Source organism: Aspergillus pseudoviridinutans (assembly GCF_018340605.1).
Source record: "Aspergillus pseudoviridinutans IFM 55266 DNA, scaffold_8, whole genome shotgun sequence".
Lineage (NCBI taxonomy): Eukaryota > Fungi > Ascomycota > Eurotiomycetes > Eurotiales > Aspergillaceae > Aspergillus > Aspergillus pseudoviridinutans.
The window spans coordinates 1,422,817-1,450,460 of record NW_025091288.1 but is presented as its reverse complement, the minus strand read 5'-3'; the positions used below and the strand labels follow the sequence as shown (position 1 = coordinate 1,450,460).

Sequence of the window (27,644 nt, the reverse complement as noted above, 5' to 3'; positions counted from 1 at the left end):
GCATTGGAGATACCTCTACCGTTATGTAGCAGTAGTAACTTGGATTGTCTTCCTGACATCTATAATATCTGTAGATATCTGACTATGTATGACCACTCGTGCTGCATCAATACTGCCTCTCTCTTCATCATCTCCAGATTATCTGCATTCAAATTTGCATGGTAAAGTGATACAAGTGATACACGGTTCAGCAAACGGATGCATATCATACATGATCCGGTCAAAGGTAAACACGATGTCGCAGGCCCAAGGGCCATAGTGGCATCCGGAAAGCGTGAGAGGGGGAAGATAAAATCGTCAAGGAATCGCAGCCCATTGGTATCATACAACTTGTGGCTTGCAGGTCAGATCGGGCTCGTATGCTGACAAGGACAGCTTTCCCACAGCTTGTCCACTTCCACTCCAGTTATACTGGGCGAATATATCAAGATAAATGGATTAATATCCGCTGAACACCCGTCTTAGCGTCTAGCAAGGGTTCATCATCCATCGTGCAACGCTCGGATTACCCGAATGGACTACCTCCTGTCGTTTCCGCACTACGGAGTCTAGTCTCCTCGCCAGACCACTTCAGAAAGCCTTCGTTCTTCTTCCAATCTCGGCCCCCGTCAGGATGTGGTTAGAATAGCAGGGATACCTGATTATCGTATGCAACCGGGCATCTGCTACTGGTATTCCATTAATGAAGAGGAACTTCGTACATGTGCTTAACACTTTACAATCGATTACTAGGTAGTTAGCATGTGCAAGGATCCACTGTTCCGCATATGCCTCGCCCTGTAACAGCAATAATAGTCCATACATTTGGACAATTCAGGAGAAAAGATGGTAGAAGTAAACATTACGCAAAGGGTCCTGTACCTGCCTGGTACTTGACATCCGTGAAGCCTGTCGCTGTGCTACCCTGCTACATACCTCGTACTTGCGGGCTTCTGGTTACAGCAATGTCCCCGCCCTGCAGCGGCTGCAGCCATCATGCATTTTTTGAGACCGGTGCACACTACTCATGTGTGGCGTACATGGGGCTCTGAGTTGTAGCTGTATCACAGGCAATCCGATGTTTGGAACACTTATTGAGATCAGGCCGTTGTTACTTCGACTTCGACAGGGTTATTTCTGTGTCCTGCCTGTCTTCATGCATAGTGTCGATCCATTTGGCGCGCTTTGGTTTGATACTTCAGCGACGGAGTAGGGTACCCAAACTGGACAGCATCGCACGTCAGGGGCTGGCGCAAAGACCGCATAAATAACCCTCTACCCCTACCCTACTCTCTAACTTGGTCCAATTTGATCAGCGGGACGGAATAAGTTGGACTGAATCAGGCAAAAAAGATAGCCGAACGCGGGGGTCGAACCCGCAACCTTGAGATTAAGAGTCTCACGCTCTACCGATTGAGCTAGCCCGGCTGCTGCTTTAGTGGTTTGTTCGCGGCTAAAATGTTCCATGGGGAACATGTGATCAATGCACAAAATTACCCTACGCGTTACGGTTGTCGAGCCATGGACTGTGGGATTAGAAACCATATTGAGTCATCAGCTTCTGTGAGCTACTGTCGTCAGAGGCATCTGTTGTCATTTGTGATCCTCAAGCCACATGGTCCTGGCGGTCTCCTCCATACTTCCTACTCCAGCCTGGTGGTGGCTTGAAGACGCGAGGGCAGCCAGCGTTAACTGCTCTATGGATTGTCGAATGCCTGCCGCTCCTTGACAGTTACGCCATTGACAGTTCAGAGTAATCGGAATCGACTGAGGGGAAGAGGATGGGATGGGAGTTGTAACAGAGGGTTGTCCATGATATGGACTTGCCAAAACAGGAAAACAAAAATCGAAGCCGAACGCGGGGGTCGAACCCGCAGCCTTGAGATTAAGAGTCTCACGCTCTACCGATTGAGCTAGCCCGGCTGCYGCTTTWAKKRCRGCGGCACAAACTATTGCTCTATTAGACAGTCACAATACACATTGAAAAAAAGCAAAAATGRAAGCCGAACGCGGGGGTCGAACCCGCAACCTTGAGATTAAGAGTCTCACGCTCTACCGATTGAGCTAGCCCGGCTGCCGCTTTAATGACAGCCGGCGAGGAATTTGAATACATAAACCATAAGGAAAGTCAGCACGTTAGCTGGAGGTCTGATCTTCTGATCTCGACCATTCACAATACCATTTTGCCATATGGGCTGGGGTTGGAGGATATTCAGCCGAAATATGATAGCTTATGAACTACCTTGTATTTCGTATGATTCCGAGCAAAATTGCCCCCTCAACGCGATGCTAATTGGTTTTATATGGGACATGTTGAACGATATATATTCGCATGTTGTTGTTGCTTGTCTCCAACATTCCTTGGAGATATAGAATCAGCCATAGCATGAATTGGCCACGAGATAAAGTAGCGCTTGGATAGTCACTAGAGCCCACTGGCGTCACTCAGCACCATATCCAAATAACAATTGTTCGGCATTGGCAAGGACATAGCGTCCTTTTATAACTGTATGGGGAAGTACTACGGAGTATGCAGACTCCAAGAAGCATACAGAGAACGCATCACGCAGAGACATCATGAACAGAATTTACCAAAGAGCAAATCATATAGACAATATTGAGCGAAACACAGGCGAGATATAATAGTATACTTGTCAGATAGGTGGCCACCTTGAAGACGGCGATATACTTGCAGAGCGAACAGATACCACGTGACTAAAATGCACGGACCAGTTCGCTTAGAAGTACGCTAAAACAGCTTCAGGCATCAGTACAAAAACCCCGTTTTCTTTCTTCTTCTTACTGATCTCCTTTATGATTTTCCAAGCCGCGCTTCTGGGTCGAGCAGAATGTGCTACATGAGACCGTTAGATGTACTGTCTCATACTTAGTAAATATCTTCGCTCAGAGCAATATGTCACTCGCCTCTGCTGTCAATGAAATGCAGCAGGATCTGCAGCTGCAAACTCTAGCTCGATCTTTCGAAGCTCTCCTGCTTACCATTCAACACCTAGGCTGCAAGGAAAGAGATCTGCATCGGAGGCTGAAATATGCACATGATGAGGTAAATTCCTATTCCACCTGCATCCTTATTGCCAAATACCCCTCCCATGTTGTCTCAAATGACGAGAAAATCGATTAGCTCTAGATCAGGAGTCGCTTCTGCGGCGGTGACGGATAAAGTCATGTATTATCTGATGAGACTTTTGAATAACCTCTGTTGATTGCACTGTTCAAAATCACACATATGCTGACGTAATGTGCAATAGTACCTCAAGTTAGCAGATCAACTTCCTAATGAAACCAATACACACACCAAGATTGTCGCGGAGAAGATACTTGGTCGACATCCCGAATACGAAGCCCTTCATAACCAATCCCTAAATCCCCTGGATGTAATCAAGGCACTTTCAGACTCTGGAAACGTAGGAAGCGAGGCACTTACTGCCATAAAGGAAGGACTGGAATGCTGCAGATCAATAAACCGCCCCGACAATGATAAGCAGCTTCCCGAGCTCAGTTCATGTTATGTTGCGACCAGAGCTGGCGTACCAGGCAACCTAGAAAAAGACTTCACCACCAAGGGCACGCAGGGAAGTTTGCGTTGTCCCTTTTCGAAGCCTAACAATAAGCCCTCTGAAAATGGGGAGTCCAACGGGATTGAGGATGCCTTTGCTGCCCAGAACGGTGATACGTGCGGGCACGAGGACCTCGATCCCATTAAAGCTGAACAGAATGATAGACGCTCTAGTTTAACGACATCCGCAAAGTCGAGTTCAACCAGGTGCCCTGTTTCTAGGTGTCCAATCCGATTCATGGACAAGCATAGTCCTGAGGAAATTGCCGACTATGTCGAGAGACACAAACACGAGATCCCGCGCAGCCATGCAATATGCGTTCAACGTTACCAGAAAGATTCTCAAACGATGCGGCAACTTGACGCAAAGTATGGTAATCTTATCAATATGATCCAAGGCTTGTCAGTCAAACATCAAGCGTTCCTGCCAGGCCATAGCCAGGACGGCACGGCAGCATCCAGTTCATCTGCTGAACGGGTTGAAAAATGGGCAGAAGATGTTGGGATGAAATCGCCTGAGCAAGAATCACCAAACTCTGCCCATGAACAAGAAGCAACAGGCGCCGACGATGATGAGAGAAAAGGACACTTTGACCGTCCTTTGCGCGAGGTGCGTGTTGGTGAGTCCCCAAGCAGGCCTTGGGGAATACCGGTTCCAGTTTCCCAACCTTCTTTCACATCTGCCATACACTCGCCGCCTACTCCGCCCTCAGACTCTGCCAAACAGGCATTGAAAGAACCATCTGACCTTCCTGCACCTGCGGACCCTGCCAAAATTTCGTCTTCTGGCATGAGAACTGGCCGTTGTCCTTTCGGTCATGATGCTCCCAAAGCGAACGACCCAAGGCACGATCTGGAAATTGAAACCGCCCATAACGAAGCAAGCAAGAGCGAAGCGCCAGACACACCTCGGCCCCCTCACGAAGACAGTGCGGAGGGTTATTTCCATACTGGCCAAACCAACCCAACCTCGTCCGCAAAAGTGGTCTTCAATGGACCGGTTTTCTTCGGGTTCTCACCGGAGCAAACAGCATCGTTTCTGCACAAATTGGGCAATACAGTGCCAGGCAAGCCATTATAACTCCGAAGTATCTCGGTAGTGGTGTCGAAATACGCATCAGAAGCATTTGGTCTACCTTGCCAATACGGTAGTCACTACTAACCCTCACGACGTCATGATTTGCATATGATGACTTTGTATATTAGCTTACATACCATTTGACTTCTTCTCCTTAGCGTTAGAAGCATTTTAACCTGGCATATAATTCAAGCGGTACTAAGTGGTCTTTCCATAATCTAGATGCGCCTTTCTTATGACATTATTCGGTGGGGAATGTCAGTGGGGGGGAGCGAACCATCAACAACTTTCCCGCGGAATAGATAGAGGTAACCTCACACAACCCCTCCGCCCCTCATGCTTAAAAGCAGCTCTCGTCTTCTCTCCCCGTACCGCTCCTCATCTCTATCTCGTCTTATAACCTCATCTCCTCGATTTTCTGCTCATTACCCTTTTACACGCACCTACCCGACCCCATTTCACCGCCAATCCGTCAACATGTCTGGCATGACTCCCGTCTTCACAAAGGATGCCTGCCCTCGTAAGTCTGAACCACCATTGACCTTCCGGGTTACAGTGCCGGTGTAGAAAATCAAATGAGAGCAAGTTCACTAATCAATTGATCGCTACTGTAGCTGCCGGTCCCTACGTAAGTACTACACTCGAGCCCAAATTCGAAAGTCCGAAACTAGAATCTACGCCCCCATACCGATTCCCATGAATCCAAGACACATCAATTGACCCTTCGCCAAATGACTTAGTCCCAAGCCATCCGTGCCAACGGGCAGCTCTTCATCTCCGGCCAGATCCCCGCTGACGCTAGCGGCAACCTCGTCGAGGGCAACATCGGCGAAAAGACACAGGCCTGCTGCAACAACATCAAGGCCATTCTGGACGCTGCCGGGTCCAGCGTCGACAAGATCGTCAAGGTCAATGTGCGTTAATACCATTTGTGTTATTCCCCATGATCCAACGATTGCGGAGAATGTGGGGTTGGTGCTGACTCTGCGATTGTCCGGTCACAGGTCTTCCTCACTAATATGGCCGACTTCGCCGAGATGAACGCTACTTATGAAAAGTTCTTCACCCACAAGCCTGCTCGTAGCTGTGTTGCTGTTGCTCAACTGCCTAAGGGGGTGCCGGTCGAGATTGAGTGCATTGCTCTGCAGTAAACTAGATCATCTCACTAGAAAAAGGTCGTCTATATATGGAACGAATTTGTCCGAAATGAGAGACGAATGGATTTCAACCATGATGCAATAATAGCCCCAATTGCCCATGAATTTCATTGTCATTAACAATTAGATTCTCGTTATATGTTTTCTGTCTAGGTTTCATATTCAACACTATCAATCCCGCGAAATAAATGTAAATTGCATCTGAAACTCGCCAAGCAAACAAAATTTGGGAATCATAAACTTCATGTGGTCGAATGGTGCTAAAATGCAGAAGTGCAGACGAAACAACAAGGGCAACAAAAAGATGATCAGTAATAGACACGATCATGCCAGCACGCTCCCAAGTTACCTTCGTCCAAGTGTGCCCGTCATTCTTCCACCCATACCTGCCATAAGACTTTGCTTCACGATAGCATCCGCAGCAGCTGCAGCTGCGAGTCTTTCCTTTTGACGGCTTCGATCACGTAGATACCCAGCGGCTTCTGGTCTCATACGGAGAATCCGTAAAATCATATCATCATTTGGCTCTGCCTGAGCCTCACGCCTTCTCTCCTCTTTCATCTTCTTCATTGTCCCGAGATTCCGCGACAGCATGATGCTCTTGACTCGCCGCGTGTTCGGCACCCCAAGGATACTGCCAGTTCCCCCAGATCCGATATGTGGTGGCGCTGACGCTCGGTTCTTATTCACTTGCTGCCGTGATATCGTCGCTGATGCCATGCGTTCAGAAGTACGGATCAAGCTCTCTGTGGGTTCAAAATAGAAGAAGTTCAGGGTCTGGATCTCGTGGTACTTGGGTGATTTCAGAATATCGAGTGAGACGCCGTGGGCTTCACCAGTTTCTTCATCAACAGCATGGAAGAAATTCAAGAGAAGTACAAGCCAACGCGACACAATGTCAACTTCTTGCATCGTAAGAGGTTTTTGATGAGAAGGTTTATCCGACAAGGGAGGAACCAGCAGGCCTTCGATGGTGGCAAGAACCTCTTTCCACAGGCGCGCCATGACCATTTTCATTGCTTCAGACGTAAGAGTTTTGTTCATGATTGCAAAGTTATCGTTAAAATAGTCAAAAAGCGGTTTGAGTGCATTCTCCACTTCTATAGCGGATGGAGCTGTTGTAGTGTTTTGCGGACGATTTCGGCTCAGGAAGTTAGACACACTAGAGATGCTAAGGCCTCTGGACAACAGGGATTTGAGAGTTCGTCGAGACAAGCAATGACTGATGTACGCAGAAAGCTGGAAGAATGGTCAATGTCCTGAAGACAGGTCGATCGGCTATGGAAGGATGACCTACCTTTTCGGTGATTTTGCGAGTCATATCTCTTTCGGTACGTTTTAACGTCCGAAACGCTTTGCCGAAATAGAACTGGATGTCATCGCGCTCCCCTTCCATGCTGACACGAAGTAGCAACCTGCCCTGGGTGTCTAGATCAAGCCAGTACTCCCTCGGAAGAAAATCACTGAAATGTACGGGATCGAGTTTGATCGAAGTGCGACCAACATAGTCGTGATCACCAACTGCATCCCAGTCCCAGATGGTCGCAATGATATTTAGCGGTCCTTGTGTTGTTATGTCCACAGCATCATCCCATCGTGGGTTCAGGTTGTTGTAGATGATTCGAGTCTTCGCAATTCGCTTCTGATACTCATCTGTGAGAACAACGTAAGGATCACTGCTGCCATTCATGTCACAGGCTTTGAGATCTTCGGCTTCCACGACCTTTATCGTGAAAACGTAGGTTATTGATCTGCGGATTTTCTGTAGCTGCGGTCCCGCATGCTGTGCAATCACTTCAGCACATCCGTCGACATTGATCTCACGCTCAAGCGTGTCGAGTTGCGAGAGGGCATATTCGATATTATTCAGTTTGACGAGAGACTATAATTTTTTGGTCAGATACCCGGGACCAGGCGCTGCACTTCGAATGATATCGCAAGCTTACCTCCGGGAGAAATTGGAAAGGCTCAATTTTTTCCTTGCTTGTCCATGCTTCCTTCGCCATTTGCATTATCTTTTCCTGCGTAGTCTGATTCATGGCTGCCTCTTGATCAGGAGACAGCCGATCCATTTCTCTGGAAAACATTTGTTCCAACGATTCGCAGTATCGTGCCACACCCTTCCCAATAGACTTAGAAAGGGCAGTCATAAATTTTGCGTACTGCAAGTCATCGTCCCACCCAAGCTGAATCATCTGTTCAATCACTTGATTGAAAGAGCGGAATATGTCGATTACCGACACGCTGTGTCGGTAGTCTTCAGGAACAACATCTGTCCAGTCACCGGCCCGGACAGTGAAGGAATCTTGTCGAACTGCCTGTTCAACCCAGTCCATGACTTTCTGATCAGTTAAGCGTATCCAGCGCCATACAAAGTCTTCCAGAAGACTTTCCACGTGGAAAGGGAAAGTGACACTGTCTCAGCGTCAGCAACAAATACACCACAACGACGAACGAGTTTCTTACTCAGGAAAGGCCTCTACAAAGAGCCGGCGCGTCGCTGTCAGTTGTTTGTACAAGTCAAAGCCATCTTCCAGCTCAACATCCTCCCCTCTCGATTTGGCTTGTTCCACAATTCTGACGACCATCTCATGGGCATCTTCCGCAAATATAGGGAGGATATTTGTAAGTAGAATGTTATAGGGATTTACCCTAATATCTGTCAGCCATGAAGATTGCGCTACTGAGAATTAGCCTCTTACCCCATAATTTCCGGATTATTTCGATACCGCTTCCGTATCTTCTGTGCGAGTTTCATGATGGCATCGCCGAGCTGGATGACGTGGTGTGGCTCCCAGGTTTCTGCCTCCACTGGGACAATCTGTCCTAAAAGTTCTTGGTACTTCTCAGTTGCCTTTTGCGCGAGACCGTCCTGCACATAGGAGCGGAACCGATCGATATCTTCCAAGTCTTCGGTGTAGTTCGGGTCGAGCTGTATGTGGTTCTCCAAGACGTACATCACCGGGCCAATAGGACGAGGCTTAGCTTCAAAACAATCCATCATTACATCGTAGAGTTCCCGGAGTAAAGCTTCGTGGAGGGAGGATAGTAGCTCTTGCATCAACAGAAGATCCTGGATTGTCCATTTGCTCCTGTCAAATATAACAGAGGCCATAAAACTTTGCCGTTTCTTGCCCTCTGACGGAGGTGTTTCTTTAACAAACGTAAAGGCAGAATCAAGAGTGTCAAGATCTATCTCGTTGTCCACGAACTTTGTTCTTATGATGTCCAGAAACAATACAACCCTGGAGAAGCTCGGTATTCGCCAGCGAAGGCATACTTCATTCAGCAGCTCTGTGGACTGTTTGGAGAGTAGTTTCATTGATGGTGTTTCTGAAGTAGCTGCCGTAGCTTCGATCTCGCGATCCTTTAGATCGTGACTCAGGGTCAGACCCAGAATGAATTTGTACATTGACCTTGGATCCGACGGTATGAAGGTGTACGTATCAGATTCCTCAGAATTATTATTTGAGTCGTCAGACAACGACAGAGAACTCAGGTCGATAGGTTGGTCAATCACGTAGGAGACCGGCCGGTCAGACATTGTTCGAGTTAGCGGTCCAGCGTTTGGATCGTTGCTCGGGTCAGCGGCATTCGCATTGAACTGCGGAAGTGCACCGCCTGGGGTACTTTTTGCGAGCTCTGGATTTGACTGTACGATAGCCAGCATCATTTGCGACAAATCCGGGCTCTCACTCTTCTTCCAGTGTTCATAAGCTTCCTCGTTATCAAAATCTTCCCTGGATAGCGTCTTCCGCGTCTGAAGGTTCAGGTGAGCCTGATAAGTTTTCAAGTCCTGAAGAGCTGCCTTTTCGGTCCATACGGCTCTGTTCTTGTCAATGTCGGACTGAATCTGGTGGGTATTTATGCCAAATATCTTCGCGACATGCTGCACGAGGGGCATGTCTCTAACATCGTAGCTGAGAGAAGTTGTCGTCTCAACCGTCGCCGTCGGTCCGCTCGCTTGCATAAGATCATGATCATGGGAAAGAAGTTTGTTCTCTAGAACAGATAACCTGTTTGCGAGTTCAGGCCGATCTTTGTCCCAGTCATGGTCTTTAAGGATCAGCGCAAACAGCCGAACGAAAAGGGCGACATGTCTGTCCACCATAAATTTCCAACTATCGTCGTCTGAATCTTTCCCCTTACTCAGCTCTTTTGTCGCATTTGAGTAGAAAATAAGGACGAGATCCTCCGCTCGGCGATCCTTCTCCATCCGCTTCTTGAACGACTGATCTTTCAAAGTGTTGAGAAACGCGGCGAATGTCCTCACGACCAGGTGATCTTGATATTCCTTCCTTCTCTCCTTCCCCATAAGAACTCCCGTCAACCTCTTCTCAAGCTCAGACACGAAGCCATTTGGGAACCTCGTGCTCTTTGAATCTCTAACCAGCGAGAAATCGCTCATCAAATCATGGAAGGAGGTTGATGCCCGTTTCGGGCGCGGCTGCGGAGTGGCAGAGACATTCTGTATCCGGCGAGAACGAGGATTCAAAAGGTAGGTGAGATACGCGACCCGTAGAGCATAACTGTAGGCGGCCGAAGAGTTCACCGGGCGCCTGCGCGATGCGGACAGATTGCGGGAATGACGAACTTCATTCTGAAGACTGTTAATCCGTCGGTTTATGCCTCGGGACTGAGTGGATGATGTCGACATGAGGAGATTTTCTCTCTCTCTCTCTCTCCCTCTCTCACTATTTCACAATTCAACTGCACTTAAGGAGAGGGAAAGGTGCGGAGACCATGGGATTAGAGGATTCACGACCAAACCACTAGCCAGCGCGTACTGTCAAATCAAATTTCATAAAGCGCGAAATGAAGGGTCGATTCGCAGAATCAGGAATGCGGGATGGGAGTGAGGGGTTGACCCTTCAAGAACCAAGATGGGTTTGTTTAAGAAAGGGGTGCGGGAGAATGTTTTTGTTGCACCTGAAACACAAAGCTTCCCGATAAACTGACGTAGTTACAGTGGCCCTTCTGCCCAAGAGCCTCGATCAGTGTCGCAACACTCAGCAAGGCTACTCGCGAGCTAAGTATTTCTGATTTTCTACACTGCTTATTATTGAGCGCTTATTGAATCAACTCTATGTAAATTGTTGAGGTGCACATAATATGAACGCGGCTATAATAGTACATGCAATACTCTGCCCTAGGTCCATATTTCAGTATGGTGTTCCCCAGCGGTCTCTATCTGCTCTTTATTCCGGTTTAGAGTGCCATCAGTGAAGGGAATTTGACGAGGCCTCTGGAGTAGCTTGACGCCCTAGGAACCTGGTCTCCATCTGTCGTCCTGTTCCTTCGATGGCCAAATCCGCTGCAGTCTTGGTCTGCTTTGGTTCAGGACGTGCTACATTATGGGCAACTGCAAGCCAATGATCGACATCGACATAGTCCTATCCCACATAGGACAAAGTACCCCAGCACTTAAACGCTGGCAGTATGAGAAATTGATCCATCCCGCATCGATATAGGCACATAAATTGCCCTTCCGCACTTATATGAATTGACAATCAGACCTTTGATTGAAACCGTAAAAGAAAAACTGCACTGTAGTATTTACACAATATGAAATCAAACCACTACCGAGAGTCCTCACCGGCCTTGCGAGCCTGCATATCAATGTCAGTATGATTCTCCATGCCACCAGTGCGAAGACACGGTTCATAAACGTACCGGAACAGCACTCGCACCGCCAAGCTCCTTCTCCAAGCCGTCGGGATAAGTTTTTGGGACGCTGGGCTTGTCAGGGTAGTACAGGCTCACGACGCCGCAGAGAGTAAGGAAGGTTGCGATGAAAGCTCCAATCTGGAACAGCCCTTTGCGGGGTGTGACATGGGTATATGCTTCGGGACTGAAGACGCCGAGAATTTCATTCTCCTCGTGAACCGGCTCGCCGAAGTTCCTTCTCTCCTGCTTATCCCACCAGTCGCCGTAGGGGTCTCTGAAAGCACGCTTCACACGAGGAGGGTTCTGATAACCTCCGTTCTAGAAGCGGGCCGAAGGTGTCAATTGGGGAAAGATCCAGCACCCGGGGCACGATAAACGACATACCTGCAAAGGATCATCGATCTCAGCTGCAGAAAGACTCCGGATTTGTGAAAATGAGGCGCGCGGAGCGGTAAAACGAGCAGCAACCTGGGGCAGGCGCCGGGTCAAAATCCGCGAGGACAGCATCTGCGTGCGACTCTTAGCGACGGTTAAAAGGCCGTAGAATTTGACATTGAGGTAGACTTGGAGATGGACTCTTACCGTTTTGCTGTGTTAGAATGCCGAACTGGTGAGTTTGGGAGCAAAAGAAGGGCAAATATGCTCACTCAAAGGGAGTGGAAGTGCAATGACGGGGTTCGGATTAATTGGAGGTTTGCGGAAGCGATAGTGACAGAGCTTTACCGCCTCAGGCAACAAGCTGCCAGAGCCCCCGGCGCGCTTACATACACGTCGCCTCGTACTCTCCGTCACCAGATGAAAAAACCACTCCTTCATACATTTTGTCGATCAAGGTGCTTTTTCAACCGCCAGCCACGCTATCGTGCCGATAACTATGCCAAACTTTCTGTGGCATCTCTACCAGTTCATACCTATCTATTGATGTTAAATTTATCCCGTCTGACCGCGTCCTCGTTGGGAAAACTGGGGTCAGCCGCAAAGAGGGCCCCTGTCGTCCGTGGTAACAAGACATGCAAGACGGAAGCTTGAATGGTCTATCACACCACAACGATGAACGCGTGACTCTTGAGAAAGAAGAGAAATCATTGAATACCCCTGCTCTAGATGATTCACCTGATTCTACGAATCGCGATTTAATCCCCGCCGAGTCCAAGGAAAATGGAGTCCCAACCGATCCGACCGAGGAGCCTCCGTCGAAGAGACGAAAGCTTGCAGGATCAGACAATTCGCGCCGTTCAACACCTCGACCACCGTCACCTCCCTGGAAGAAAGCAGGAGTTGAAGGGCCGACCTCATTCCTGCAGGATGGGAAGCGGAGGTCTTCCCGAGTCAATGCGATTCCCCTTGAGTTGCAGCCTCCGTCAGACAAGCGAAAAACGCGTGCAGCGCAGAAATCTACCGTAAATAAGAATCTTTCCGGTGGTGGGAAGGTCGTCGCTTCGTCGCCGCTGTCTATGAGTGTGTCACAGTCGGGTATGAATGGGAAACATACCAGTGGCAACTTAACGACTAGATCGCCGAGGGCTGCGACTCCAAGGGGCGCAAGTGCCAGGCGACGCCGTATCTCACGATCACCAGCACCCAGGCAAACTCACTCACGGACGAGATCTCAAAGTTTCAGTACTTCAGTCCCTAATGGCCCTATTTCGAACAAAGCACGATCGAACCGATCCCCCTCGAATGCCACTTCAACGTCCATAATCGGAATTGATGAGTCGAGGAATGATATCGGGCCCGAGACTGAGTTAGGAGACGAACAGGGTCAGCGAGTGCCGAGGCTGCGAATTAAAGTCAAGAAGCCTGTTATTGGGTTCCAGCATCCTTCTCATGTGGTCGCTCCCCGGAAATATAATTCTTTCAGGGAATGGCTTGAGAGCCGGGAAGGTAGAATAGAAGAGGGTGCGGTCCTTACGTCCGAGGCAGCGCTCGAAGAAGCTCGGAAGAGATGTCGAGTCTTGGAAGCCACAGAGCCTGGCGGTCTTCTGAGCCCTGAGGTATGTTCCGCATACTTACCGGAGCAACAGGAAGAACCAGCGCAACAATATTCACATCAAGACCACCTCGTCGCTCATGCCTTGTACTTCAAGAAGCTTCTTGACCAGGAGCACCGACGCCATCGCAATACAGCAAGGCTTCTTGCTCAGTGGTGTGCTGACGCGTGGAGGAAGCGCAATAAGCGCCCAGAGGATATTCTCAGAGAGCAACAGGAAGAGGTGCGCGTAAAGCGCAAGCAACTGGCTAAGGATCTTCAGAAAATGTTCGACTTGGCCCGGGCGGAGGTTGATCGGGTGCGTCTAGCACGCTGGGAGGAAGAGCGGAAAGTGGAGGATCAGCGGGCTTTAGATCGCGCAATCAAACAATCTACCATGCTGTTCGAGAAAAGGCGCCTGGAAATTCTTGGAGAGACTGGCAGTGATTTCCCTGATTCAACCGATGCCGAAGAGAGTGGAACGGATGTGACTTCCAGCGATGAGGATGATGATGAAAGCAACATGTCCTCTACGGCTTCGGAAACTGAGGATGGAGACGAAGTTGACGATGATGAGGGGTTGACGGCGGAAGAGCTCCGGCAGAAGTATGCTGATTTGCCCCAATCCACCTTGGTTTCAGACCGTGAATCTGTGGCTTCCGACAATAGCGAGTCTTCCGATGGCACACATACCTCACATATACCTCATAAAACGGAGGACATCAATGATTCTCAGGGCGGAACGCCGCTGGAGCAGATTGAGCTGGACGAAGTCGATCCAATGCTCCTTGATGATAGCGAAGACGAATCTACGGACATGGATGATGATATGGGCGATAGTGAGGAGGATGGAGATGCCGACGACACAGACTCGGATGAGGAAAACGACGATGGACCGGGACTATTAGGATTCTTCTCATCAAAAGATAGTGGGCTGAGTGATGCTCAGCACTTTGACGATGAAGAAGGTGATGATTCTTTAGCTAATCTGAATCATGACGATGGCCTTGGGTTCGACGATGGTGGGCAATCAGATTCAGCCGACGAGGACGACGATGAGGAACTGGAGGATGCAGACGAGGTTTCTCTGGTTCCAAATGGTCCTTCAAACTCGGGATCTATCTCTCAGGCGACGGCCGAAGTTTCTCCTGTAACCGACACTCCTGATGGAAAGCAAGCTGGAAAGGCTGAAATGATCGATGCCGATATGACCGCTGCTGCTCCTCCCGAAGATCCAGCCGCCCTCGAGAATTCAGCCCCTCTTGAAGATCCGGTTGTTATTGACACACCGCATGATGCGATGGAAGAAGGTCATCGCCAGCAGTCTCCCTCTTCGATCAATAACTTGGATGAGCAAGAACTTCGCCAGAATGGAGGGGCATCTAGCGAAGCATCTCCTGGTACGCTTGCGACAAAACCCTCTGAACCCGAGTCCGTTTCTTCTTTCGAAGCGCCCGGCGAAAAGCCGCCTCAGCCAAGTGAATCTCCCGCTCCTGGGTTGAAGACGCCGATACCGCACCTACTCCGGGGAACCCTGCGAGAGTATCAGCATTATGGGTTAGATTGGCTTGCCGGACTCTATAACAACCACATCAATGGTATTCTTGCTGATGAAATGGGTCTTGGCAAGACTATTCAGACGATTGCTTTGCTTGCACACCTGGCCGTGGAACATGAGGTTTGGGGTCCACATCTGGTTGTCGTCCCAACGAGCGTGATTCTCAATTGGGAGATGGAATTCAAGAAATGGTGTCCCGGTTTCAAGATCATGACTTACTATGGCAGCATAGAGGAACGCAGGCAGAAGCGCAAGGGTTGGACCGACGATACGAGCTGGAATGTATTGATCACCTCTTATCAACTGGTGCTGCAGGACCAGCAGGTCCTGAAAAGAAGAAATTGGCATTATATGGTTCTTGATGAAGCTCATAATATCAAGAACTTCCGCTCTCAAAAGTGGCAGACATTGCTTACTTTTAGGACCCGCGCACGGCTGCTTCTTACAGGTACACCGCTCCAGAACAATCTCACGGAACTATGGTCTCTTCTCTTCTTCTTGATGCCTTCTGACGGTGACGGGACTGGCATTGAGGGATTTGCGGATCTCAGAAACTTTTCTGAATGGTTCCGCCGCCCCGTAGAGCAAATCTTGGAGCATGGCAGAGAAACTATGGATGATGAGACGAAACGAGTGGTTACGAAACTCCATACTATCTTGCGTCCTTACATCTTGCGCCGCCTCAAAGCCGACGTCGAGAAGCAGATGCCAGCAAAGTACGAGCACGTCGTTTATTGCCGACTTTCGAAAAGGCAGAGGTTCTTATATGATGGGTTTATGTCCATGGCCCAAACGAAAGAAACGCTTGCATCTGGCAATTACCTCTCTATTATTAACTGTCTGATGCAGCTGCGCAAGGTTTGCAACCACCCGGATCTCTTTGAGACCCGGCAGATATCGACGTCATTTGTGATGCCTAACTCCGTGGCCACTGAATATGCAAGCAAGGAACTACTCGTTCGGCGGCGGTTGCTATATGAACATCCCCTCACCAAGCTGGATTTGGACTTTCTCAACCTGGTTCCTATCTCGAGAGAAGATATCTCGCGAAGGTTGGCAGACGATAGTACTAGGCTAATGGCTTACGGACCCTTCAACATGCTCCGAGAACGTCAGTACAAGCGCACGAATTGGCAAATGATGTTCGACGGGTCTACGGTGCAGTCGACGCTCGAGGCATTGGAGAACGATGCCAGAAAACGCAGGATGGCGGAATTGGAACGGTGTCTTTACTTCGAATCGAAACGCCATGGCCGTCGACCAGTTTATGGGACCAGTCTCGTCGAATTTCTCACTGCGGATAGCAAGCAGAGACCAACTCTGACTGGTCGTCCCCAAAAGCAGTCTCTCGCGGAGTGGTTGTCAAATCGGTCATCTGTTCTCGCATCGATGATTTTGTCCATCGAAGAGCGGTCCCAAGCCATGGATGGTTACGTCAGACGTTTCGCCTGTGTTACGCCAGCTGCAGTTGCCTCTGGTATTACAGAGGCAGCTTTGACTCCTGTTGAAACCCGTTACTTGACCGAAAAAGAGCGCTTCCCTGCTTATGATCCGTTCCACGAGGCCCAGATGCGTCTTTCAATTGCTTTTCCAGACAAGAGGCTGTTGCAATATGACTGTGGGAAACTGCAAAGGCTCGATAAGTTGCTCCGGGATCTCAAAGCCGGTGGTCACCGAGCCCTGATATTCACGCAGATGACCAAAATGCTTGACATTCTGGAGCAATTCCTCAACATCCATGGGCACCGGTATTTGCGACTAGATGGTACAACCAAAGTGGAGCAGCGCCAGATTCTGACCGACCGGTTCAACAACGACGATCGCATCTTGGTGTTCATTCTGTCCAGCCGATCCGGTGGCTTAGGTATCAACTTGACGGGCGCTGATACTGTGATCTTCTACGATCTTGACTGGAATCCGGCCATGGACAAGCAATGCCAAGATCGGTGCCACCGTATTGGGCAAACGCGAGACGTCCACATCTACCGATTCGTCTCGGAGCATACGATTGAATCGAATATTCTCCGCAAGGCCAACCAGAAGCGAATGCTAGATGATGTCGTCATCCAAGAGGGTGAATTTACCACAGACTACTTCACCAAGCTGGACGTCCGTGACATGATCGGTAATGAGGAAGCTGAGGCACAGGATGAAGCCAGCGCCGCCATGGACCGCGTCCTATCCAGCCGGGTTGCCACAGGTGGCTCTCGCGTCTTCGAGCAGGCCGAGGATAAGGAGGATATCGATGCGGCCAAGAACGCACAGAAGGAGATGGAACAGGCTGATGACGACGACTTCGGGGATCGCAGCATTTCGCAGACACCCGGTCAGGCGGGCACTCCGTTGGCCACTGGTCCCGAGGAAGGGGAAACACCTGGCGCGCAGCTCATCACCACGCCGCAGATCCATGGCGTAGATGAGACAGTGGATGTCGAGCCTCAACCTGGTCATGTCGACGACTATCTCCTGCGCTTCATGGAATGGAATGTGAAGGATGAACCGCTTGTTCTGCCCCCCGATAAGACAAAGAAGAAGTCCAAGAAGGGCAAGGAGCACCGCCTCAGCAAGAGACGTCGCTAATGTGCGGGCTTTGCAGACTTGGCTTGATTTTTACTCGTTGGACTGCATATACGGGCTGACTGCGAGGATCGGTCAGTCCTGCTTGTATTACTATTGTTTTTTTTTTCTTTTTTTCCTATTTTGTCATTACATGCTCCCCAATGTATGATGTGGTATTTGTGTTATAATGTGTATTGATTCCTCGCGTCCCAGATTTGGATATCTGGCCGCGTATGCTTGAAACAAAAGTCGTCGAATGACGGGGACTAGAGAACAGATGCACGGTTTAAAAGGCGTCCTGTGTGCATTAGGCAGGGAAAGCATAGGTGATGGTGGGAACAGTCTTTTTAGTTAGCTCTCTAGATCAGTTGGATCGTCGATGTGCTTATTATTATGAGACGAATGAAAACTCTCCACGGCCTATGAACTCCGAGCCATCTCTTTCTGAGGCAATACATGCATGATCTGACTGAATTGGTAGCTCGGATCTATGACGCAGGACTGCGGTGCATCAGATATACCGTGATCCCAAGACTATCACAAAGTCCAGCGACCGAAAAAGTCCATGATAATGGGAGTCGCATCCAGATAAGTCCCATCGGGATTGTCACTGTTCGGATTTACGCTAGGCCAATCATGACCCAGTCCCTCAATCCTGTAATGAGTTACAGTTCCCAAGGCCTCTCCCCAGCCGTACTGATATTCCTGGACATTACCGTCGTAAAGGCTTGTAGTTTGATTCTGTAGCCCGAGGCTGTCCCTCTTTGCCCACTCCCGCACAAAATGTGGCACAGAGGGTAAACACTCTCCACGTCTACCACCTCCGTTGTACGGGATGACTGTGTCGGCTGTGCCGTGGAACTCGATGATCGGGATTGGACACCGTCCGGGATTACAGTTGATAGGCACCGTTTCAGCATTGCAGGCGTCCTCGGATACATTCTGATAGAAAGCTCCTGAAACGGGGGCAAATGCTGCTATATGTTTGGAGGCTGTAGCATCGCAGGCTAGGAGATTTGTGAAGCCCCCGCCATTTGATTTGCCGGCGGCATAGACACGCGAAGAATCAATGCAGTATCTTTGCTCGAAGTGGTCGAGCATTTCCATGGTGAATGCCACGTCATTGACTCCAGAAGAAGCTGGGTCTCCTTGCCATTGATTCTGTGTGTTTATTGGTCAATGACCGCTTCTTCGATAAGTAGGGCGAGTTCGAGACACGTACATCAAGGCCCTGGGGATAAACCGCAATAGCATCGGGGTTCCACGCTTCGTTGCTGAATTGCGAAAGCTGCTCCTGACTTTCGGCAGTTTTCCCCCTCCCGTGGAAAGAGAAGATAAGTGGAATTGCTCTATTCTCGTCATAGTTGGACGGAATGTGGATGATATAGGACCGAAGAGCGCCATCTGATGTGGTGAAGTTCGTCGGATAGCTTCCTCCGGCACCCTGATGCATGGGCAATGGCTTTCCACAGCCTGCTGAGGCAGTGGCCGTAGCCAGACTGTCGATCAATAGGAAGAGACAGAAATATCCCTTCATTGCCAAAGATTGTAGTTGGATTGTTGACACTTTCAAAAAAGAAGAGCGCGAAGGCTGTTATGTTATGTACCTTGCCACAACAATTAGTTGTAGGCTATTTGCCGAATATCGCCATTGGTATGTACAGGGTATCTGGACGCGGGGAAGACATATTTGCGCCTGGCTGTCGACCTTCTCACTGACATTCGGGCCAATGGGAGCGTAACGATGGGATCTCAATGTAGCATGTAGAATGCAATTCCACTGCGGGAATTGGTCCCTTCAGCTAGAGATCGGCGTTAGTATGATCCTGGAGCCTTGGGTTGCAGCGGGAGAGGTACATGATGCTTACAGCCTTACCTTCTGCGCGCTTTATTAACAAGGCGCAAATTGAGCGACGCAATCTCAATGGGACTGACGGGAAATACTCTTGGTTGTATATAGATGCAGCGATATAAATAATGAGGGTATGGACAGAAGTGTAAAAACAGCAATGATCTGCCATCTCGTAAATAGAATAGACCTCAAGTACGCCAAAGCATGCACAAGCATAACATTTAGCTAAGCACTCAAGTTCACTATAAAGTAGCTGGAAGGTCATTGGTCTAAGTATCAGATACAATGAGTACCATTGCTAAAAATGACAATTACTGCTAGGTAGCAGACAATTTCTCTGACTGGTAAAACCTTACAATGTCTTTGTCAAGAGCAGTTGGCGCAAACCTGAGGCAAGCACTGCTCTGGCTCTTGGACGATAGCTTATGATGCTATGTTTCACAAGGGAGACCAACGAAAACAAAGTCCCTGTCAGCAAGCAAACTTCACAGAAGGCAGTTTCAACTTAACTCTCTGATCCACTGCCTGCGCTTCACGCAACTGTATTGATCACTCGATCCACTATTACATACTCCTTAGTTGAAGAGCCAAATAGCGCCACGAGCAGCCCTACCGGCTCTAGCGGTCCCCAAAATGATTAACTGGCATGGCCACAAAGCATGTGAGACCGAGGTGATGATCATTCCCAAATAGGGTTCATGGGAGGAGAAGAATGACAACTCAAACCGGGAGCCTCGTTGCAAGATGTGGAGCTGATTGATTTTAGGACAGCACGTGTAGAAGATAGTGAAGTAATCGTTCTATCTTGATAACTGAAGAAGTTTGGAATGGAACAGGTTGACTCCGTCCTGTATGGTCACGAAACATGAAGAAAAAATACCTTACAGCGGTCCTGTAATACAGTTCTTCAGATTGCGTGATATTGCAGCTTTGGGAGATGGAGGATGGTAAGCGAGAATCAAACTACCGAAGCGTTGTTGAACCATGAATGCCTGTTGAAGTTTAATTGTTTCAGTACTGAGTAAGTCTTGAGTCTGATTTGGAGTCATTGGTGACCATTCAGGTAGCAATGTCCGTGGTCTCCAACTTCTGTTGACCACGAGGCGAGGCGAGGCCCCACTGATCCGCAGGATCGCACCTTCGCAGCAATAAGCGCGGCAATAAGGTGTGGGAACCAAAGTCGGAACACTCGGGGGCACTGGAATACTAACTCTCTCTCTCGCTATGGTCGACCTCGAGGGATAACCCCGGGCGTAAATCCCTCTCACTTATTCAGGAAAAACCCCGACTGAGCCAGACAACCCATGTTTCATCATACTTGTGGAACGTTTGTGGGTCAGAGCAATTGTGGAAGCTCGGTTGGAGCTGCTATATGGCTCCTTTCTATGTCATGTGAAACATTCCAATGTCCCAAGGTCGAACGGATGTGAATTTGAACGCATCGAAGTTTGGAATACTTGGTCAAGGGGAACCGAAAGCGTCGGAAACTGGCTGGAAATCCCCCGTAAACTACTCCGTAGCACACGGTCTGTTTAATGAGCGGTAAATGCGACCCACAAGCAATGAGGAACTATATATGTCTGTCTTAAACCTTAAATTCAGCGTGGCGTCCGCAGTTTCGATCATTATCTTCGTCTTGTCGAGGTGTGGACGAGAGGGGAGACTAGCAGTAGAGACAAGGGGAGTGAATCTACTCGGGATGACTCGGATTATCGATAAGCGGCAAGCTGAAATGTACTGGCCACTGGGACTGGGCAATAGACGCGATGCCGATCTGTGATGCTGATGGATTCTATCTAATCCAGTCCTGCCAAGGACTAGACGAAGGTTCAACGGTCTCAGCAGGGATCGGATACGACAGCAAATGCAGTATAGCGACCGAGGAAGAGAAGTGGGAACCTTGGAAACCATGGTGATCAATGATCGAACAGAGGAGTTTGAGGGGTTTTAAGATCTTCGGCTCTGACAGCCGACAGACAGTAGGGCCAAAATTGCTACAAATCCGAGTTGATAAGCCCTACTGATCTGCTTGTGATCAGCCTCGGGAGTATTCTAGACATCAGTTCAGAGTCAGAAACAAGGTAGAGGCCGCTCACTCGCAGTCTAGATAGTCTCGTCATATCTACATCCGTTTGTCTAGAACAGCAATGGTGCCAGCAAAATCAGCCAATCATATTCATTATTCGATATCTACTGTGGATGCTGCCTTAGTCAGTGGCCTGGCCAGATCGCTGCCTTAGGTACGGAGTAGCCTCACTTGTCCTTACCATACAGGGTCAGCATTGCGACATGTGCATCTGGCTGCAGGCCCAATTGTCGCAACTCCTGCTGACCTTCATTGTGGTGTTCACCGTTATTCGACCCAGGGTCATCTTCCGAGTACTCTGCATATACCACTTTTGTCCACAGTCTTGAAAATTCAGCGAGGAGCTTGTAATTCCAGCCAGCCTGCAGCCAGCCATGGCTTGGGTAAGATGCGGATCATCCGTTATAATGGGCTTGTCAAATTGTAGGATTTCACTAGGTCACTTGAACTACCGAGCCGAGCAAATGCCGACAGGTGATTACGAGGCTGCCGAGTTCATCTCTGGTTTTGAAACAGTCGTTGCTTCCTGCAAAATCCCCACAGGCGCATTATTGCTGCAAAGTCTCCGTCACTAAGTGTATTCTCCATCCCCTTTCGGACATGTTGGACATGTCCGTGTCCCCGTCATGGTTAAGGGAAGTTCTGAGGAGACACAGCGGTTATTAATATCATTCCTAAGACTGACGTACAGGTGACCAGGGGCGAAGATGTATTTTGCTGCTGCTGGTGACGGCGATGGCGTTGCGTATGTCTCACAAGGATTGATTTTCGTACGCTTAGCTTCAGTCATCAATCAGTATCGGACTACCATCTGTGTGGATGGCACGATGCCGTAGTAAAGACAGGCGAAGGAAAACATGTCAAGCTATATTGAACGAACCGGATCAATGTATCCGGTCCATGTTCACACACGACAACAGTATCTGATAGTCGATTCCAGCTACTATGATAGTGAGTCGATTCATCACACTTCATGGTACGAGAGCTTGGTCCATAAAGGCACTAAACGGCACATAGAGGCGTTGTGTTGCGATTAGATCGACCTCTCCAGTCTTCCGAGATTACTCCGTTGCAAAGAGGGATGAAGGGCAATGCTGTTGCCTTGTCATTGAAACAAGAGAGCGAGGCTCAAAGCCTGCCAACCTATTTGAAATGCGCTACGAGGACTCAAGGAGATAAGACACACTAAGTACTTACCAGTTAGCAATAGGTCTCGGGCAGCTTTGAGAGGATCAAAGTCATATCAAGTGCTATTCAAATAAGAAGCAAGAGTGAATATACCCGCCGGAGGCTATCCGTGTAATTAATTCCAAACTGACAAGTGGGTTGCAAGAAAGTACCTTGCGAGAAAGTAGCAACCCACTTAGTCTAGCTACTTGCCTCGTAGTCCAGTAGATGAAACCTGTGACTAGTGAGCAGGGATGTAGAGCGAATAGCGCCTATTTCGGATCTTCTACTTGCCTCTTATGGACAGGAGTCAATATCGATTTCTAGATCCCAGGGGTCTTTTCCATCCGAGCCTTAGAGCATAGTGAACATTGTCGGGAGCTTTCCATTCTGGGCATTTCTCTGATTTCGTACAGTCAGCCAGATACTGATATGGTTCACGGAGTCGAGATGAACGGTATCTTTGTCTCGATTGACTTGTATTACTTCTAGGTAGATACCAACCGCTTATACTAATGAAAAAGGATTTATCAATCTCAGCTGATAGTATCTATTTGCATTTTGCAGAGACTAGGTAGTTTAGTCCGCACGCTATTTCACTCTGGCGTGTGGTAAGCGTGATTTGCAACTGCAGATCCCGCTTGGCCCGAGACACCATTACCATATTCGACGAGTCATAAAAGCACGGAGTAGGAGGCATTCCCCAAGACACTTCACCACATTCGTTGAGACATTGTCACTAAGAGTTATATCACATCCGCGCAAACAACCAGAAAAAGATCGCTGCCTAATAGAATGACAAGATTTCAACGGTCACAAGTGTTTGATGAGACCCCTTCCCGTCATCAGATGGACATGCTGAAGGCCAATCCCACCCGCATGATGGGCAAAGGACACGAAGGAGGGAAGATAAAAGCGAGGTCATAATAAGAGCAGACACTGTCTTGACTACCCAAAGCAACCCTCTATGCAGTCGAGACCCGTAACATCCCTGCCTGATGAACATAGAGTAAATCGCAGATCGTGGTTTGTCATGGTTTGTCATTCCTCTCACTCTTTGTACTCGAGAAAACTTGGCATAAATTGCCTCATCCTATAGCGGTGAGCTCGGCAAAAGTCGATGATGCAGAGACAAAGAAAATCTGCCAGGAACGGATTCATATGCAGATACTACTAGTATGAAAGAAGAAAGGAGTACTTATGTACACTACAAAAGCAGACACTGAGAGGTGATTAGACGTCTCTCAAGCTTTCTAAGTATCTACATTTTACTCACAGGCCTTGGTCATGGAGAAGAACCAATGAAGCGATGCCTGTAAACACTCGTCAACCTTCTGTTAAGAAGGCAGAACGCTTTGGAGAACATACCACTGTGGTCCAAGCAACTCTTCTTATCGCGCAAGAAATAGCAAAGCCATGCAAGATGGTCTGTACCCTTTCCTTGCTTAAATCTAAAAAGACGATTCAAGCTGTAAGTCAAGATCTGGATCTCCTCAAGAATAGCTACAGAGTTGTGGGTAGCTGAATCGTGGGTGGACAGCAGATATCTAGCTACTTTAGTAGGGATCTGGCCTAGTGTATGTACTCCATACCTTAGTCTCAAGATAGTCTCAGATGCATAATTGCCTCTATTTGACTCATTTTATTACTTGATATTCCATTTTCGCTTTCCCGTTTAGGCATTACGACAACTGCGCCAAGCACCGGAGAAGGTTTAATTCTGATTGCAGAGAGGTATCCAGCGTCATTCTTTAATGGAAAACACGTGCCGACAGGAATGAAGTTGACATCCCCATCAGCGGTACCGACTACAGAGCAAAGCAGTCGTCGTTCACTGGCAGGAATAGTTACCATGAGCATCATCATTGTCCGAGGTTAGATATCGCCTCGTTACCTGGCCATGAATCGTTATCAGGACGCGGCACCTTCCGGTTATCGGACTTTTGAAGGCAGACGGTGGTGTCGCTTTGTACGAACTCACTGCAATCATGACGAGAGGCGAAAATGAGAAAAAAGAAATGAGAATCTCGAGGCGAAGCCAGACTCCGGACCTTGACGTGAACGATGGATTGGGACTATTGACGGGACTAGGACCAAACAGCCCAATGAGATCGGTATGCTAGACCAGGAACGGATAAAAGAGCAAAAGCAATGAGAAGAGAAAATAGATAGGTACTACTGTGGATATGGACATCTGCAATTACACTCCAATAATCAATCGTTTATCGTACGTACATTCGGTACCAAGTCTTTGTCATGGATACGCTGCGTCAATTAATAGTGGACAGGCGACACTAGATTCATCCTTTCGAGTCCATGATTCTTGTGGTCCTAGGGTCAAAAAAAAAAAAAAATGAAAAAAAAAGAAAATAACAAAAATGAAGACCTAGCCAAAAAAGGAATGAAGAGAGAGAAACCTAACAAGTAACAATGTCTGGTTGACTTAGAGAGTGGGGGTATATTACTTAGATGGTAGATAGTTCCGGCCGAATCGAGTCTAATATGTGGGTGCTCACTTGCGAAACGAGGAGGCGCTTTGATGGAAGTAAGGCATCTTCTGTAGATTTTACATACATACAGTTACAAGTCATTGACTTTACAGGGAACGACGATGGATAACAGGAATGGAATTGGAGAAGTTCACCCAGTAAAATAATACTCCATCCAACCCAATCAAAACGGCACTTTCTGCTCGACCCAAGGATCGACACTCAAGCTTCCCTGACCTTTTGGAGACATGCAACTAGCACCATGGTAATAGACGCAGTATCTCCTAGGTAGATAGATGGATCAATTAATTCGATTAATTGCGTTATCACTTTATCACCGAACCGATCTACCTATCTAAGGTACTCGTTAACTACCTCCAACTCCACTCCAAGCCTCCGAAAAGTACCTCAGTCACGGGAGACACGCCGCGAGTGCCTGGCTGACGGGACCCGAGACAATGGACTGCAGCAATTCCTGGTTACTAACGCTAAATCGGAATCCACTGCGCGATACAACCTGCCAATCATGATTTTATGCTTGAAGTGTGGGCTTTGGAGTCATCGGGGAGTGGACATTGACTACGACTAAGTATCATAGGCTGTCCATATGATCGCCAAGTGGCATTGGGCCGGCACGAGTGCCCTTGTCACTCCGCAGCGCCGTCGATCGTTTCTCGACTCCGGCCGGCATAGTAAAGTATACGTATCTAGTACCTATCTGATTCTGTAGGTAGTTGCATTACATATAGGTTCTCCGGTCTCGCACAGGGCAAGGTCTTTTTCTTTACATATTTTCTTCACGTTCCCTTTTTGTTCGACGATCGGTACTTCCAACTACACTTGTGGTGCTTTGCATACATCCATCCTGAGTGACCTGTGTGTACTTGTTAACCTGCTTCTACTGCCCTACCTTACACGACACATCACTGTTACTTGACATCCTCAAACTCTTGTCTACTTCTTTCTTTTCCCTTCAGAGAGATGAAGACTTCAATACCATCAGACGTATGGGAGAAGAAGAAAGCCTTGATTGCCAAGCTGTACAAAGAGGAAGAATGGCCTCTCAAACAAGTCATCAAGAAAATTCGCTCAGACAACTTCAACCCAAGGTGAGATAAGTGCGGGAAGCACAAGCACTATTCCCTGGGCTAATCGATGCCGTATAGTGAAACCCAGCTTCGGAGCAGACTGAAGAAGTGGCGAGTCACAAAGCCATCTCGGCAAACACGGAAGAAGTCTCCCGATGGCCAGCCCAAACTCACCGACGGCGACAGTGCAATCGATGGAGCATCTCCAAAGACACAGACATCATCTGTTTCTCCCAGGACTCCATTACACGCTAACCAGCAGCCAGCTGTGAGAGCCTTTCCAGCTACAGAGCCTGAGTGGTATACGAGCCACGGGGTATATGCGACATCACAGGGAGCTTCAGCTCCAATTTTTGTCGATGATCAGACTATCTCCACTAACTGGCCTCTGCTGGCTGGCCAACAGCCATCACCAAGCCCGTCGGATCATCATACCTCTCACAATGGCTCTCCCGTAGCTATGTCAGGCTCCAATGCTTTCCATCAGCGCCACATCTCGCCGGTGATGGACACAGTATTTGTCAACGCGACATCCACAATGACACATGCTTTTAGCGGTTCCCCATTTGCCGTCACTACTGAAGCATGCATGCCGGAGCAAGTGTCTACAACGGCGGCAACAGCACCTATTCAGTGGACCGTCCCTCATTGGTACCCGCTGCCTCCGGGAGCCCTTTCTCAACCTCCACCAGTTCACTTTTATCCTCCTGCTCCTCCAAGCCCTCCATTGACGAGTCCCGTGGACCCTGCAATGCAAACATCGCACTCTCAGGCCGACTTCTCCATATATTCGCCCAATTATCCTGGCCCTTCTCAGCATGGGATGCCCGAAAACTTTGACGGAGTCAAGTCATGGAAACGGGTTATGTCTCTTCAATATACGCCTGACACAACGGCGCTCAATTCAGGAGGCGAACGACCTGAGCTTCCAAATTATGATGACAGGAAGACGTCGCTACCCTCAAAGATGTCAAGCCATCATTCCAGCGGGCTCATGACTCCGCCGTCCCGGATTTTTCCTCATGAGCAAAATCCTATGATGTGCGGACCAATCTATTCCTACCCTGGCCCAGATCCTCTTCTACACAGGCCGCAGAGCATTGAATTCTAGGATCAAGGCCGAGGCCAGTTGATCTCGTCTTCATTTGAGACCTTGATCTTTGTAATCCTTCTTCCCTTCCTTTTTTCTTTTCCAATAACCCCTCGCTCTGTCTCTGCGCATGCTGGTCATGCTAATTGAATACTTCTTCTCCTATTGTTTTTCTTCTTTCCATTCTTATCTTGTTCTCTTTGTCAGCCTAATGGGTCCGTCTTAACAAGTCGCAGCAATCTGTCTATATACCAACTTCAGGGTGCTGTATTTTCTTCGAGTGATTGTCAAATTTGGAGCAAAGTTGGTGTTATGGCTTTATATCTGA

The 27,644-nt window shown here is 48.6% G+C and overlaps 7 protein-coding genes and 3 non-coding genes across 10 annotated transcripts; 4 read left to right on the top strand and 6 right to left on the bottom strand.

Moving 5' to 3' along the window:
• Positions 1 to 1,334: 1,334 nt before the first annotated feature.
• On the bottom strand, positions 1,335 to 1,407 carry Asppvi_010584. Its single transcript has one exon. It is a non-coding gene; the product is annotated as a tRNA-Lys (tRNA).
• Positions 1,408 to 1,829: 422 nt separating this feature from the next.
• On the bottom strand, positions 1,830 to 1,902 carry Asppvi_010583. Its single transcript has one exon. It is a non-coding gene; the product is annotated as a tRNA-Lys (tRNA).
• Positions 1,903 to 1,980: 78 nt separating this feature from the next.
• On the bottom strand, positions 1,981 to 2,053 carry Asppvi_010582. Its single transcript has one exon. It is a non-coding gene; the product is annotated as a tRNA-Lys (tRNA).
• Positions 2,054 to 2,893: 840 nt separating this feature from the next.
• Asppvi_010581 (uncharacterized protein) lies at positions 2,894 to 4,637 on the top strand (the record flags this gene model as incomplete). The annotated part of the gene is made up of 2 exons (XM_043306423.1): positions 2,894 to 3,043; positions 3,249 to 4,637. 2 exons carry the CDS (start codon positions 2,894 to 2,896, stop codon positions 4,635 to 4,637), a joined length of 1,539 nt encoding a protein of 512 aa, XP_043162358.1.
• Positions 4,638 to 5,111: 474 nt separating this feature from the next.
• Asppvi_010580 (RidA family protein) lies at positions 5,112 to 5,785 on the top strand (the record flags this gene model as incomplete). The annotated part of the gene is made up of 4 exons (XM_043306422.1): positions 5,112 to 5,154; positions 5,249 to 5,262; positions 5,375 to 5,548; positions 5,639 to 5,785. 4 exons carry the CDS (start codon positions 5,112 to 5,114, stop codon positions 5,783 to 5,785), a joined length of 378 nt encoding a protein of 125 aa, XP_043162357.1.
• A 351-nt stretch (positions 5,786 to 6,136) lies between these two features.
• Asppvi_010579 (C2 domain protein) lies at positions 6,137 to 10,448 on the bottom strand (the record flags this gene model as incomplete). Its single annotated transcript, XM_043306421.1, has 5 exons — positions 6,137 to 7,030; positions 7,089 to 7,673; positions 7,738 to 8,206; positions 8,258 to 8,443; positions 8,494 to 10,448. 5 exons carry the CDS (start codon positions 10,446 to 10,448, stop codon positions 6,137 to 6,139), a joined length of 4,089 nt encoding a protein of 1,362 aa, XP_043162356.1.
• Positions 10,449 to 11,370: 922 nt separating this feature from the next.
• Asppvi_010578 (uncharacterized protein) lies at positions 11,371 to 11,965 on the bottom strand (the record flags this gene model as incomplete). Its single annotated transcript, XM_043306420.1, has 3 exons — positions 11,371 to 11,400; positions 11,465 to 11,776; positions 11,843 to 11,965. 3 exons carry the CDS (start codon positions 11,963 to 11,965, stop codon positions 11,371 to 11,373), a joined length of 465 nt encoding a protein of 154 aa, XP_043162355.1.
• Positions 11,966 to 12,468: 503 nt separating this feature from the next.
• On the top strand, positions 12,469 to 17,565 carry swr1 (putative SNF2 family helicase/ATPase (Swr1); the record flags this gene model as incomplete). Its single annotated transcript, XM_043306419.1, has 1 exon — positions 12,469 to 17,565. The coding sequence occupies one exon, from the start codon at positions 12,469 to 12,471 to the stop codon at positions 17,563 to 17,565; it is 5,097 nt and encodes a 1,698-aa protein (XP_043162354.1).
• A 516-nt stretch (positions 17,566 to 18,081) lies between these two features.
• On the bottom strand, positions 18,082 to 19,081 carry Asppvi_010576 (alpha/beta hydrolase family esterase; the record flags this gene model as incomplete). The annotated part of the gene is made up of 2 exons (XM_043306418.1): positions 18,082 to 18,705; positions 18,767 to 19,081. The coding sequence occupies 2 exons, from the start codon at positions 19,079 to 19,081 to the stop codon at positions 18,082 to 18,084; spliced, it is 939 nt and encodes a 312-aa protein (XP_043162353.1).
• Positions 19,082 to 26,119: 7,038 nt separating this feature from the next.
• Positions 26,120 to 27,337, top strand: Asppvi_010575 (Clr5 domain-containing protein; the record flags this gene model as incomplete). The annotated part of the gene is made up of 2 exons (XM_043306417.1): positions 26,120 to 26,247; positions 26,305 to 27,337. 2 exons carry the CDS (start codon positions 26,120 to 26,122, stop codon positions 27,335 to 27,337), a joined length of 1,161 nt encoding a protein of 386 aa, XP_043162352.1.
• Between the last annotated feature and the right edge of the window lie 307 nt (positions 27,338 to 27,644).